At 38.2% G+C, this 16,528-nt stretch overlaps 1 protein-coding gene across 8 annotated transcripts in view; it reads right to left on the bottom strand.

Moving 5' to 3' along the window:
* The window catches only part of LOC139741368 (neurobeachin-like), a 238,455-nt gene that overhangs the window by 194,471 nt on the left and 27,456 nt on the right, over positions 1–16,528 (bottom strand). For all 8 annotated transcript variants that reach the window (XM_071651947.1, XM_071651948.1, XM_071651950.1 and 5 more), the window contains exon 2: positions 4,383–4,487. In XM_071651947.1, the coding sequence (XP_071508048.1) occupies positions 4,383–4,487 (105 nt within the window). The remainder of the gene's footprint in view (positions 1–4,382; positions 4,488–16,528) is intronic.

The following is a 16,528-nucleotide window of genomic DNA, read 5'->3' as shown; positions in this document are numbered from 1 at the left end:
CTGTAATATTAAATGTTATATTCTAAGTATGATTTTTTGGGGGTGAAGGGAAGGGGGGTCTGCTAAGTTGAGATCCAAACATAGCTTTATGATATAGCAGCATTTTATTCAGGTTTCCTATACTTACATGTAGTATTAAAATTGTCATTTGCCCTGGATGTTCATTTATATACATCTCATCCTGGGCATTACATTGAAGGGACTGTACAGTACTGGTTGAGGTGGGGATTCATGTTTTGAACATCCTTAAGTAAGATAATGAGAAACCTGTTATGTAATATGAAAGAGCATGTAATTTTAAGAAGGATTCAACATTTATTTGATGTAAATTGGGTTTCAAATGGCTGAGATATCCAAAAAAGTGATAATAATGAAAGGCAACAGGCCACAACTTTATTAGGATCTCTTTGTTTTACCTTGTTTTTGGATATCTCAGCCATTTCAAAACCGATTTTCATCAAATAAAGTTTTGATACCCCTTAGAATTGCATGCTTTTTGACATCTCATAGAGTGGTTTCTGAATATCTCACAAAACGTTAACAGCTAAATCCTCACCTCGACCAGAACTATACACACCCTTTAATGTAATGATATTGTTGTTTCTGTTGAGTTGTTATGTCTTTCATTGTTTTCCTGTGTTGCTGATTTATTAACTTCAATAAAGTGATAATGTACTTCTATTCAAAAAAAAAAAAAAAATCCTTCTCCAAAAGCAAAGGCCATTTTTTCTCCCATTTTGACCAGACCTTTTTGTATGCTGTTTTGATATGGCAAGCCTCTCTTCATGAAATAACTGCAAATTGTATTAGCTTTATACCTGCACGAGTTAATCTCAAAAAGAGAATAAAATGATGAACTCATATTTCCATGCCACCCCTCTTTATCTCATACTTTGGTAATTGATATTCACTTCCTAGTGATAATTTCTGTCAAAGTTGGTCTTGAAGTGAGGTCACATTTGATGATATTTTGTATGAATCAACATTCTAGTACTAAATGTGCTCACAAACCAAGGTTTTACACTAGCATTCTAATAAGATTTGATACCAGTTGATTAACATCCCAGCAACAAAATGCAGCACATAGGTCAAAGGGTACAATGAATAAGAAATAGTATCATGCACATTACTAACCCCTTCCCATACAAGTAATGTTTACAGGACTTACAGTTATGCACACTCTGAGAGAATCAATTATCAATATACAGTCAAACTTGTCTGTAGCGGCCACCCAAGGGAGATGAAAAGAGTGGCTGTTATGCCCCAGTCACTTAGACATCCCAGATCACCCCGGACCACCCCGGATCTGACCCGGGGTGATCTGGGCAGAGATCCGTGTTGATGCCTTGGACATCCTTGGACATCCGTGTATGTCCATGTAGATCCGGGGACATCCAGGAGGCCAACATGGCAACTTTTGGAGGTCAAAAACATCCGGCGTCATCCAGGGATTGCCGTGTTGGCAGAGCAATCCAGGGTGGTCCATGTGGCTGCCGTGTAGCTGCCGTGTTGATCCGTGTAGATGCCGCGTTGATCCGTGTAGATGCCATGTTTGTCCGTGTAGACGCCGCGCTCTTCCGGCCTTATCCGTCCGTGTAGCTGCCGTGTTGATACCGTGTGTACAGCCATACCAACGCTCGTCGACACTCCATCAAGGTCGAAACTATCCCGGATCTCCCCAGACCTCCCCGGATCACCGTGTAGATCCTTGAGCATCCGTGTTTATATGTGACTGGGGCATTATCCATAGACACAGGGTCGCTATACACACAGTTTGTATTATCCAACATTTCATGTGCTATCACATACATAACGTATCATCGGTCTATCTCTTTTTTTTAGAAGTATGTTCATGTGTACACATATGCACATCTTTCATGCATTGAACAATGCCGTTATCGATTGAGTTAATGCACGCTAGTGTGAATCTAGCAAGCATGCTTATCACAAGTTCATTACCATGCCTGAATGGCAGGTGAACACAGAAGTTGCAATCACTGAATTATTCACCATGCATGACCAGCACGGTTCCAAAACAGAAATACATGCCAAATTATTGGCTTGGCTCTGGCTGCATATAGGTCTGTGGCCACTAAACACAGGTTACCATTTACCACAGGAAACTGAATTCATGGCCCTGGCCATGTTATACAGGTGGCCACTATGCACAGGGCCTGCAACATTGCTTTTCTCTAGGAGGGATTTTCAGTGACGACATACATCAGGCAGCCACTATAGACAGTTGGTCTCTAGGGCAGGTTTGACTGTATGTATGTACATAAACCAATACTGCAGTTTTGAAGTCTATGTTATATGATGTACAATAATTGAAAAACAAATAAGCAACAATGCAATTATGGCTTTGAATTTCTATCTATAAGATTCTTGAAAGTTAATATCTGATTATTCTTAATTCATGTCACTTACTTTCTTCTACCTTGAAGCTGCATTGGTTCATGTGAGAGATTTTCCAAATCCATACCTATCTTATAATGAGCTGCCATTGATTGTGAAATAAAAGCTCAGTAAAAACAAAATATATCAAATAACAATAGCAAACTACATTTTGTCAAATAAATTAAGGATGCAACTTCTGCTATACTGGATGCTGAAAAAGAAATTACAAAATAATTCTTTTCAGCATGTTGCTTTAGCATGGTGACAACACCATGAAAGTGATGTTATAAACGCTTTTCTTCTTCTTCTTCTTCTTCTTCTTCTTTTCGAAGGAGCAAGCGCATGCTTCCTCCTAAGCCTGTGGAACTGTGAAAACCCTGCGAAGCTGAAACAACAACACTCCATGCACTGCATGCATACAGAAATTACAGAGTCTCAGAGAGAAAGAGGTTGACATATGGTTCATCCCATGCTCGGCAGACAAAATTGATCTTTTCTTCTCTCTCTCTCTCTATCTGTCTGATTCTCCACAAGATGCACGCACATGCATGATACACATAAAACACACACACACACACACATATTCTCTCTCTCCCTCTCTTTCTCTCCCATACTGAATCTCATTCCCTGCAGTCTATCAATCCATTCTCCCCCCCCCCCAAAAAAAAAAAAATCCTTTTCAATTCTTCTTGCTATACATTAAAACAAAAACATTTATCAGTAGCCTTGTGTGGTTTCATCAAGTCTTATCCATAAAGTGACTGAGATGCCAGAGATATTGGACTCCTCATAAAGCATGGAAATGAAAAGGACAAGGTTCTAACCCTGCATGACAGGTTTGATGCCTCTTCCCTTGATTGGCAGAAAGGTGATTCCCTGGAAATGGGTGGCCACGTCACATCACGTCACATGACACCATCATGTGATCAAGTATGTCATACCATGGGAGGAGGCTGATTTTGTTGCTATTGTTCAGCATCCTGCTACTATCTTTGATAAACTCCGCACAATATAAGACAGTTATGGAGAAGAGACATATGAGACAAAAAAAAATGGTTATAAGAGTGGAAGCACTCTGTGAATTTAGAAATTGTCAACCTCAGTGAAATTGGAGGGGGTTATGGTGCAGCGTGCTACATAGACAGTACTTGAGCAGTCAAAAGATGTAGCCCTGGTATTTTTATCTGAGTGGCATGTGATGCCAGTGTGCTTGCACAGGCCATATGAAAACTTTCCGGTCACTACTCAGAGAATGTGACTGAATATGTGCTCGATGCCAAAGAAACCTTTTAGTGGGGCAGATATGTAGCAAAAATTGATCAAGATGCTCACATCCAGTGGAGAGTATGAAATTGCGCATGAAGGGGTATTTTGGGGCGCTGATTTCAAAAAATTGCCGGATCCAAGAGATCTGACCACTGGTTTGGCCGCCATCTTGAATTCAATTATGGCCGCCATCATGATATAACTGAAGAAAGAAATGTCTGCATTGTGTATAGACAGCCTCCTCACTATCAAAGCTTTTCATCATTCCAACTCAATTTTACACCTGTGTCAGCACATAAGATTATTTGACAGATCAAATTATAAAAGGTTCATTCCATTATTATTGAAGTGATCAACTTACACTGATGTACAGTGTACAATACCTGTGCATGACAACCTTAGTGTCACTAGCATCCTGTGGACCCATAGGCCCATAACTTGCAAAGGTGGTTTAAATTCAGTCCATGGATTAAGCAACTTTGACATGATATGTCACATACTCCAACAGAGATCCAATAATAATTGCACGCTGAAACATGCATGTCCACGCTGGTCTTATTTTGTACTTCTTTCAGTCCATGGACTACATTCAAACCACAGATTTGATAGGTGACTTTGGACCATACAGTGCAGCCATACAGAATGGTCGCCAAGGCCTTCGGAGCATCCAACGCCACATCAAATACAAGAAACAGTGGGCAACAGACACAGGCACTTACCTGCAGAGTTACGGCACAGTGGGAGAGCATCTCAACCATGTGGGAGATGTTGTCTGGTTCTTGGATGATGAAATTAGACTCCAAGTCAAACCTGCCTCCAACGAGCTAGATTTAAAGAATAAGATAGGAAAGAGAGAGAGAGAGAGTGAGGCAAAATCAGGCAATGTTTCCAAATATATATACGTTGTACACATTAAAACATACTTAAATACACCTTAACGTACTAATAATCTTACTCCCTGAATTTATAGATTATGTATTATACACATAATCATAATCATTGCGTAGCCACACACTGAAAAGAAAATTCCAATTGCTCTCTTAAACTGGCTATTTTTTTTTCTTCCTGGTTTTAAGCAGCCTGAATAAATTCAACCAGTTCCTTGTAATTTTCCTCCAATTCATGTATAGAAAACACAGCAGAATTCAAGATATCAATTTTTATGAGGACCACATGATAATGTTTGCAACAAAATGACCCCATGACATTTGACAGGTAAAAGGAAATGTTGAAGTGGGAAAGCTCTGCATTTAGTGCATCCTTGACTCATTCACTGACAAAGTCTATCTCTAGCATCTATGAATTGTTTGACTGAATGAGTTCTACAAAGAGCAAATCAACTACAGGGTACCATCTCCCCCCCCCCCCCCCCCCCAACCAGTTTAGAAACTACATGGAGTGTGATGCACTTTTGTGCTCTATGTATGTGTTTGTTTTTCTTTTCTCCTATCTCATTTTCATGTCATTCCATCATCAATTTTAGGCTGGAGTTTCTCATCCTCCTTCATCTGTGAATGACCGCGTCTGTACTTTTCATCTCGTGTCTCCCCACGCATACAAAGCAGGTTGAGGAATCAACAAGAGCAGAGAAGCAGACTACCTCCTTTCTTCCTATCCAATAAACTCCATTTACAGTGGTGGTTTGATCTTCTGGTATTCAAGGGGTGGTTTCATATAACCTATAGTATCTGAATTTTCTAAACTAAAACCCCATCACTACCGAGAGGATTTCAGTTATTTTATTCCCCTGAAGGGAGCACTGAAGTTGGGGTGTGGCTTTTACACGGGTGTGGCATATTAGTCAGAATTTCTGGTACTGGTCTAGCATTGTACATGAGAACAATAATTTTCCCGGTTTTCCCATTTCTGTACATGGCTTAATACTTTAAGAAGCACAGCTTGTGCCTACAAACTGATTTTCAGTTTCAATAGTCTCAGACATTGTGTCTTTTAACTTTCTGAACAATATCTCCCTTCTTACAAAGTCACTCTGTTTACATGTTTTGTTTTATGTTTACTCTCCTGTTTTTATTTTATTTCTTGGTGGTGGTGATGGTGCATAACACATTTTTGTTAACCCACTATAAATTGGCAACCCTGAATATTACTTTGTATCCTATTGTAGCAAAAGACTAGGTAGAACTGATTAAATTAACTAAATCTATACCTACATTACAAAATCTGCACCTTGAGAGAAATGCTAGCACAAAGCAAAATGCAAAGTATTTCTCAGTTTTAAATTCACCAATTTAGAGGCTTTTGATCAGTCTACAACTGTTTTTTAAAAAATTATAACTCAAATTGGGCTCAAATGATAAAGAAGATTTTTATTCTACCTTACTGAACACTAAAAATAAAAATAAAAAGATACCAAACCAATTCACAGAAACATGTTTTAAGGGACTTGATCTATTAAAACCAAGAATGAAGACTGTTGCTGTGACTGGTGAAACCTCTCTCAGAGAACAAGCAACTGGGTCCTTTATGTGGAAAATAGACTGCCATGGAGCACAGAGGCCTCTTCACTTTTGAGCATCAAAGGCAAACACGAGATGTCCAGAAATTTAACGAATGTCACAGACAGAGCACCGCAAATATGCTGCAGTCGCAGCATCAGAGGTCTCAGATTGTTCTGATGAAACAGAGGAAGGTAGCCCACTGCACCAAATTACACATTGTTGATGAATTATTGCCTCTCAGCTCAGGCCCATACATCTCACTCACAGGGTAATGAATTTGACATTTTGCCTTCTCCAGACGTGATTGAGAAACGGCCATTCAATTTGTGAAAATGATATGTACACACTTTAGTAACTGTGAAAAGGTCACCTTTCACTGTGGCAGCCGGCAACAATGGGAAAAGACTGCAGGCATTCACAGCAGAGATCCATATTAATACGGAGCACTACCTTGTGATTTGGTTTTATCAGATTATTTCATCTAGTCAGGGGAGAACACCTGTGGGTGTATATTAGCTGTTTATTGTTGGTGTTTAGGTAAAAGACTGTGCTGAGTTATCAAAAGCACTTTTCTGACTGAGAGAAACATTGGTCTAATATGACTTTGGGGACATAATCCTCACAGTGAATACATGCTAGGTACACTGCACTATCAATCCTGATTCTACCATTGGTTTCAGTTTCCTTACGAAACTTTTTTTTTTATGAACCTGCCAAGCACATATTCTTGATCTTTGTATGAAAGACACAACAATGCCTATTTCATATATCATTTTTTCCAAACTTTCATTTTGACCATGGAACTCATATACAAATGCAGGCTGAAATTTAGTGTAAAAAGTGCTCTTACTACCAAACACTGACTTCGGCATGTTTTCCTTTTATTTATTTTTATTTTTTTTTTATTTTCTATTTGATCAGTGAGTCAGCATTTCAGAGTTGGTAGACATATCAAACTGCCAATATTGTCCAAATTTCTTGACTGAAAATAACCATAGCATGCAGGAACAACAATATCAGGAAGCAAATGGAAGGCATTATAATGTATTCATCACTGCAAGGTGTTCTTTTTATGCCAAAGTGCAGTGCATACAGTTCACATGACACGTCTGGGAGTACATGGTGAGATGGTATAAAAATGTACTGCATTTTGAAATGAATACAAAGTACATGTACAGATAAGTCTGTATGATCCTTACCACATAACATGCGGGTTGTTTGCCTTTTTTTCAGATTGAGTGCAAATATTGTTTGATCTCAGTATGAGTAAATCTCCTTGAGCATGCTAACCAGTATGCAGGGCAGGCCAACTGATACTTCTTTTATTACGATCAAAATGAAAGTCAGAAATTTAAGTTTACATTTTTGCAAAAAGTGAATACAGGCTTCTAGGTATTGCTGTGCTCATTGTGTTGGTGAGAATTAAACGATGTTGAGGACCTTTTCATGAAATACACCTCCAAGCAACATGAATACCTCAGCCATTCTCTCCTTGCATTGACATTTCAACATCAATCTTATCTTCAATCCGGGATACAAAAGATATTTGCTAATATCCAATGCTAGCATCTCTACTGCACACCTAATGTACAGTATGTTAGTAGTATCCGACTTACCAAACTTGGAGGCTTACACAGCACTCACAAAAGCTGGCAGTCCCCAGCTAAATGACAAATAAGAGCCCATCTCACATATTGTATACATCCTCCAACCTTTCTTCTATCAATAATGTCCGGTCACCGTGGTAACAACATTAGCGCAGCGCTGATGCAGTTTGCAACATGCTAATGGCACACAAGCGTGACTGTAGAGCTGAATATCATTCCTTAGCTGCTCAGTTGCCTCCATTTTGTTGAGTGGTTTTACCAAACATCACATGGATTCTTCGAATTATACTGGTATGACCAATGTGAGTGCTGCAAGCAAGGAATATAGATAATATACAAAATATCCTCTCCAGTATGAAGGATTTTTTTTTTTTTAAATCAAGGTTTTCCCTAATTCACAAGATAATATTCCACCTGTGGCTTCCATAATCTTGATCACATACCGATAACTAAAGCATTTACCTCACTTTTAGAACATGAATATTTTGCATAGGGACACATGAGTTGTGTCATAGTGACAGTGTGCACCCTGGAAACATGCTAAAATCAATGATCAACTAGAGATTGTAATTTGTCATTACTGACAAATTAAGGTGATCCGATTTTTTTTTAATCAATGATTCGAGGTCTGATCGCAATAGGCATGACCATACAGGTTTCATCTGTGTTTAGAGACATTGGCCGTGTGATGTTTGGATTATCATTTAGAAAAGGGAGTCATATCTGTCATCTTTGGTACCAAATTCTGTATACACTAGATAACGAAGATACAGCAACAAATACATAATTTAGGCATGACCATACAGGTTTCATCTGTGTTTAGGGACATTCCCCGTGTGATATTTGGAATCTCATTGAGAAAAGTGAGTCAGACCTGCCATCTTTGGTACCAAATTCCGTATACACTGTAACGAAGATACAGAATGAAGTATATTTGACCATTGACCCCACTTTGCACAGCCAGGATGGCATCTAAGCAAAAAGTGGTTATTTCGTAAAATGATTCTTGTAACATGGTCTTTGCGTGTGCAAAATATGGAAGAGATAGGACATGTATTCACTAAGACATAGAATGAAACATTTATGACCTTTGACCCTAATTTACATACCCAAGATGGTGTCTGATCAAGAAGTTATTTTATGAAATAATGTACGTGACATGAACTAAACATGTGCAAAATATGGGGGTGATAGGATGTTTTTCTTGAGTTATTGCAAAGAAAGTTGCAGAAAGAAAAGAAACATCTCAATACATTGAAGATAAGCTTTAAATTCAACCACGTTTTTTAACGTGATCCCGACATCGTATGAAAAAACGAAGGGTAAATTACGATAGCCCAAAGTCTCAGCTACAACATATTAAGATCTGGGAGAAATTCACCGAAGCATAAGTGAGCTATTGCTCGAAAAAGATAGTCATGTCAAATTTCATTTGCAGAAAAACTGCACTCCCATAGAGATAACACGTCATAATGAAGATACAGAAAGAAGAATATATGACCTTTGACCCCACTTTGCACAGACATGATGGCATCTGAGCAAAAAGTGGTTATTTTGTGAAATGATTCTTGTAACATGGTCTTTGCGTGTGCAAAATATGGGAGAGATAGGACATGTATTCACCAAGATACAGGATGAAACATTTATGACCTTTGACCCTAATTTACATACCCAAGATGGTGTCCGATCAAGTAATTGTTATTTTATGAAATAATGTACATGACATGAACAAAACATGTGCAAAATATGGGATTAATAGCCATTGTTGTTGTTCATCTATTGCACAGAAAGTAGTAGAAAGAAAGATAAATAAAGAAAAAATTATGTTATTTTTATAGAAATTTGAAGGAGAAGCATGAAAAAATCAGAAAAAGATAAAGTTAGGAAAGGAGATTAAGACTAACTAAAGAAAAAGAAGAAAAAAAGTGTTTAAAAAATTAAACAAAAACTGGCAGGGGTGAGCATCGAACCAGGGACCTTAGGATTACGAGTCGGATGCGCTATGCAATGACCTATTTCATGCTCCATAGGCCCTGTGTATTAAGCAAAATGACGCTGCATTGAAGCCACATGCAATTTTTCAACCAAGTTTTTCGACGTGATGCCGACGTCGTATGAAAAAATGAAGGGCACATATACGATAGCCCAAAGTCTCAGCTACAACTTACTAAAATCTGGGAAAAATTCACCGAAGCATAAGTGAGCTAGTGCTCGAAAAAGATAGTCATGTCAATTTTCTCTGCCAGAAAAACTGCTCTCCCATAGAGATAACACGTAAACTGGTCAAATTTTACAAGGATACTTTCAATCCATTTTTACGAGGTGATGACGTCATCCAATCAAAATGTTGTTTTAACAATAATGAAAGAACATTTCATAAGCTACAACATACTGAAATCTGGGTGAAAATTAGCGAAATTTAAGTGAGATACGCTCGAGTGAATTTGAAATTTGATGACGTCATTTTGAAAATTTACTTTGTTTACTTTATTAAGAAATTTGATATCTTTTAATCATTTTTTCAGTATCGCCAACCTATGAAATGACATGTACAACTCATCAGCTTTTAGCATATATATCAAGAAAATTGGGGGTCACCGTCCATCCTGACGAGTAAAATCCGATTTAAATTTGGCGGTTTTTTGGCATAGTTGCATTGTGTATCCCCATTGACGCACGCGCGGAATTTTGAATTTGACGGGCCCGTATGACGTCATATTGAGTCGGATCGACTTGAAACTTGATAGAAATATTCCTTGACATTTCGGACATCCGATCCGTGTGAAAAAACTGAAAATTTCTATTGCATATGAGCTGTGCGTGCGTACATGCGCGCGCGCGTACGCGTCTGTCCGATTTTTTCAATTTTTCAAAAAATGCTCCAAATGGTCTGAAACGTGTGCAAAAAAAATTTGAGCTCGATTTGAGCATACAAATATTTCAACGCGCGCGTATGCGCACGTATCAAGAGAAAATGTGAATTTTGAGAATATGAGTAGAATGCGCATAACTTGAAATAAATGTGACGTAAATTTCATTGAAAAACTTCATTCCATTAATGAGATATGATTGAGAATGTGTTTTCATATAATGACGTCATAGTGACGTCAAGGTCGACTGATCACTTTGACTTTAGTTCGATTGCCGTCTTTGGGACACGATACATACATGGTATAAGTTTGAACTTGATAGGCATAGCACTTTCTGAGCTAACCTCTGCACAACTTTTGGGGAGAAATAAAGAAAGAAGAAGAAGAAGAAGAAGAAGACGAAAGAATCCGTACAGATACAGAAGGTGATCCGAGAGGATACTCAGATCACCTAATGATGCCATTGCTCTACCACAACTCTGTTTCACTAGTTAGGTGATCCGAGTATCCTTCGGATCACCTATTGTATCTGTACTGATTCTTTATTTCTGGACAAAAGTTGTGCAGAGATTAACTCAGAAAGTCCTCTGCCTATCAATTTCAAAATTAAACCATATATGTATCATGTCACAAAGACGACAGATTTTGTAAAATCATTGTGATCAATGGACCGTGACGTCACTATGACGTCATTATATGAAAACACATTTTCATTAATATCTCATTAATGGAAAGGAATTTTTCAATGAAATTTACGTCACATATAGTTCAAATCAAGCGTATTCTACACATTCTCTCACATTTTAGTTTACACTCAAACCGTGCGCGTACGCGCACGTTAAAATGTTGACATGCTCCAATCGAGCTCAAATTTTTTTTGCACACGTTTCAGATCATTTGGAGCATTTTTTGAAAAATTGAAAAAATTGGACGGACGCGTACGCGCGCGCACATATACGCACGCACAGCTCATATGCAATAGAAATTTCCCGTTTTTTCACTCTTATCGGCTGCCTGAAATGTCAAGGAATATTTCTACGAAGTTTCAAGTCAATCCGACTCAATATGACGTCATACGGGCCCGTCAAAGTTGAAATTCCGCGCGCGCGTCAATGGCGATATACAGTGCAACTATGCCAAAAAACCGCCAATTTTAAATCCGATTTTACTCGTCAGGATGGACGGTGACCCCCCATTTTCTCTACATATTTTGAAAGCTGATGAGTTGGACATGTCATTTCATGCGGTGGCAATGCTGGCAAAATGATTAAAAGATATCAAATTTCTTAATAAAGTAAAAAAAGCAAATTTTCAAAATGACGTCATCAAATTTCAAGTTTATTCGAGCGTATCTCACTAATCCTTTGCCAATTTTCACTCAGATTTCAGTATGTTGTAGCTTATTTAATGTTCTTTCAAACATAAATTTCCAAATTTTGATTGGATGACGGTATCACCTCGTAAAAATGGATTGAATGTAATCTTGTCGAATTTGACCAGTTTACGTGTTATCTCTATGGGAATGCAGTTTTTCTGGAAATGAAAATTGACATGACTATCTTTATCGAGCACTAGCTCCCTTACCCTTCGGTAAATTTCTCCCAGATTTTGATATGTTGTAGCTGAGACTTTACGCTACCGTAAGTGTGCCCTTCGTTTTTTCATGCGATGTCAGGATCACGTCAAAAATTTTGGTTGTAATTAAAGCTTATCTTCGATGTATTGAGATATTTCTTTCTTTCTGCAACTTTCTTTGCAATAACTCAAGAAAAACAGCCTCTATCACCCCCATATTTTGCACATGTTGAGTTCATGTCACGTACATTATTTCATAAAATAACAACTACTTGATCGCACACCATCTTGGGTATGTAAATTAGGGTGAAAGGTCATAAATGTTTCATCCTGTATATTGGTAAATACATGTCCTATCTTTCCCATATTTTGCACAGGCAAAGACGATGATACAAGGATCATTTCACAAAATAACCACTTTTTGCTCAGATGCCATCTTGTCTGTGCAAATTGGGGTCAAAGGTCATATGTTCTTCTTTCTGTATCTTCGTTATGACGTGTTATCTCTATGGGAGGGAATTTTTTTAAATGTGAAAATTGACATGATTGTCTTTATCGAGCACTAGCTCACTTACCCTTTCGGTGAATTTCTCCCAGATTTTAATATGTTGTAGCCGAGACTTTGCGCTATCGTTAAAATTCTCTTTGTTTTTCATACGATGTTGGGATCACGTTAAAAAACTTGGTTGAAATTAAAGCTTATCTTCGATGTATTGAGATATTTCTTTCTTTCTGCAACTTTCTTTGCAACAACTTAAGAAAAACAGCCCCTATCACCCCCATGTTTTGCACATGTTTAGTTCATGTCACGTACATTATTTCATAAAATAACAACTACTTGATCGGACAACATCTTGGGTATGGAAATCAGGGTCAAAGGTCATAAATTTTCATCTTGTACTTGGTGAATACCTGACCTATCTTTCCCATATTTTGCTCACGTATAAACGATGTCGCAAGAATCATTTTACAAAATAAACTCTTTTTCGTCAGATGCCATCTTGGGAGTGTAAAGGTGGGTCAAAGGTCATATGTATTTGTTGCTGTATCTTTGTTATCTACTGTATACAGAATTTAGTACCAAAGATGGCAGATATGACTCCCTTTTCTAAATGAGAATCCAAACATCACACGGCCAATGTCTCTAAACACAGATGAAACCTGTATGGTCATGCCTATTGCGATCAGGACTGGAATCATTGATTACAAAAAATCGGATCACCTTAATTTGTCAGTAATGACAAATTACAATCTCTAGTTATATTTGAACTGCCTAAATCATATGCCCTCTTCATCTTATCCCATTGTGCATGGCGTGCCTTTAACTTATTTCACACTGACATCATGAACAGCAGACATAAAAGAGGGGCCACACACACACATTGATACGAGACACATTATACATGTAGAGTGCCCCCCTGCACACCTAGTAAACAGAGCTTCCTTGTTATTCCTTGATGAATGAGAAACTCTTTCAGCCTTGGATGCACATCCACTTGGTAAGCAGAACACTGAGTCCTATTGAATATAATGATAAAGAAACTTAGCATTTCTTTTTGAATGAAAAATTGTAACATTCCCTTGACTTGTTGCTGCATGAACCAACATGGCATCTACACAGATCAACACGGCAGCTACACAGCAGCCACACGGACCATCCCGGATTGCTCTGCCAACATGGCAGTCCCCGGATGTCCAAGGATGCTCAAGGCTTCAACACAGATCTCTCACTTGATCACCCCTGATCAGATCCGGGGTGATGTCATCCAACTGCCCTCTAAACCAGGTGAATTAAGCAATCTTTCATTTTGCTTTAAAAGATGTAAATATATTGTTCAACTACTGTGACAACGTAAGCTTTTTCAGTCTCTGGAAACATAAAATTAACCAAAACTCTGGAAATTCAGCAAAAAAAAAAATTTTTTTAATCATTACTTTTAAGCAGATTGCCAGAATCCCAATTCCTATTTGAAAGTCAACTCTAGGGTCTGATGAAGCCTAATATGTTTCTATTTCTTTAACTTTATCTATCACAATCTACATGAACATGGTGCAGCACTGCATTTTATGCCTAGGTCAGAATTTGATTCTCCATTTTCTCAGGTTTAAATAATAGATTATATAACTGATCTAAATTGGATGTTTCTAACCATCTTTAACAACTGGTAATAGATAATCTAGCCTGCAGTAGTGTTAATTATGAGGAAAGGGCTTGATCTATGTGAATATTTGAAGGCTTTGTAATGGATTGTCTAAAATACATACACATTGTGTATTAGATAAGTCATTAAAAATTTGCACACCTGCTATTTCTTTTGAACAGCAATGAAACCAATTTTATATATGAAGTTGACAACAGTCTTTTTGAATAGTCTAAAATATCTATGTACGGCCCAAGTCACATATAAACACAGATCCTCAAGGATCTACACAATGATCCGGGGAGTTCCGGGATAATTTCGACCTCGATGGAGCGTCGACAAGCGTTGATATGACTGTACTCGCGGTATCAACACGGCAGCTACACGGATAAGGCTGGAAGAGCACGGCGTCTACATGAACCAACACGGCATCTACACAGATCAACACGGCAGCTACACAGCAGCCACACGGACCATCCCGGATTGCTCTGCCAACATGGCAGTCCCCGGATGTCCAAGGATGCTCAAGGCTTCAACACAGATCTCTCACTTGATCACCCCTGATCAGATCCGGGGTGATCCGGCATGTCTATGGCCGCGTTTATAAGATTTTGCATGCGGAGAATCACTGCTTTGAAACACTGATTCGGAACACTGATTTGAAACACAGTTTTGTCAGGAGATCGTTCATAAGATTTTTTCCCCGAGCGTGTTAGGGCTCTCGCTAAGACTGTGCCATTGCGCAACTCACTCTGCGTAGTTTGTTCCTCAGCAAAAGGTCAAACAGGGCGCGCGCAAGGCATTGTGACATCATTTATACAGTGTTTTGAGATTGCTGTTGCATTTATAAGATTTTTGAAACACTGTTTTGAAACGCACTATTTTGTGCATTTCAAAACAGTGCTTCAAAACACTGTTTCAAATCACGACCAGCGTTTATAAGATATTCTTTTTTTCTTGCTAGAAACACTGTTTGGCCAGAAACAGTGTTTCAAAACACTATTTCTGGCCAGAAGAAAAATCTTATAAAAGCACCCTATGTGACTGGGGCTTACACAGTATTCATCATGAATACCTTTGATTCTACACTGCATGTACCCCAAATTAAGGGAAAACAAAATTTTTCATTGCAGTATAAGTCACAAGTCTAATGCTACCTGAAACTTTGTTGTGTCTCTCCTTCATTGCCAGACTTCACATTCATTTTTTCTCCCCTCTTTTTCAATCTTATAACCTCTAGAATCCCTGTCAGAAACTTGTCAAACATACACAGAGACTTCCTGCTGGGAAAATCCCAGTTGACTCCAAGTTGCAAATCTGCGAACAATGTTTCAGCTACACAACTGGTAATATCAATGCAGAGAAGATTCCTCTGCTGCACAGCACAGGCAGATTAGCTCGCAGCTGTAGATCCCCTCCTCAACCCTCTCCGTAATGCGAGACCAGCAATCAATACACAGCCCATTTCACCAAATTTAAATTGCAATTATCCACCACAGACCCCTACCCATTAGTGGTACCAACGGAGCAGCTGCGAATAAATCTGTGCTAAAACAACAAAGGTTGTGCATGGATATAAATGTGGGCATTGCTATGAAAGACTTTGAGTCTGAGGGCGCTTAACACTAATGGGATTGGTAAGCACCCAAACCACACATAGCACATTACCCTGTGTTCTCCAAAGACAAACACCATGTAGCATCTTCTCACAAGATGATTGAATTGTATTGCATGGTGTTGCTAAGTACAATATACATCATATTTTTCGTGGTGCTCCCATTTTCCTGAATACTGCCAGTCAATTGATGTTTGCAAAATTGACAACCATAAAATATTGCCTCCTAAAACACAAATACAATATATAGCATATCGCGTCTATGGTGAGAAATCACTAACCTTTCTTCTGGATAAGGATAATACTTAATTCTCTCTCTGTTGCAGTGGTTGTTAATCATGAAATATGAACACTCGAAAAATTGTTTCACCAATCCTAAATATCAAAATATACCCATTAAATGAATAGCATATATGCAGTATCTATCATTTGTTGAGCATTGTGTTAAAAATAATATTGCAATTTTGTATGTTTATTTATAGCATCTACAGTATCATGGCTTACAGTATTTTTAATGCATTCTTTTCACAATGTTTGTTAAATTCAATTTATAACACCACAGCCGTAGTACTTAATTTCCTTTCATCCATTCACAGAT

Source organism: Diadema antillarum, unplaced genomic scaffold (assembly GCF_040938485.1).
Source record: "Diadema antillarum isolate AM-2024a unplaced genomic scaffold, OU_Dant_1.0 seq00000924_RagTag, whole genome shotgun sequence".
NCBI classification, from domain to species: Eukaryota; Metazoa; Echinodermata; class Echinoidea; order Diadematoida; family Diadematidae; genus Diadema; species Diadema antillarum.
Note: the sequence above shows the minus strand (reverse complement) of the source record. Positions and strands in the feature narration are given on the sequence as shown.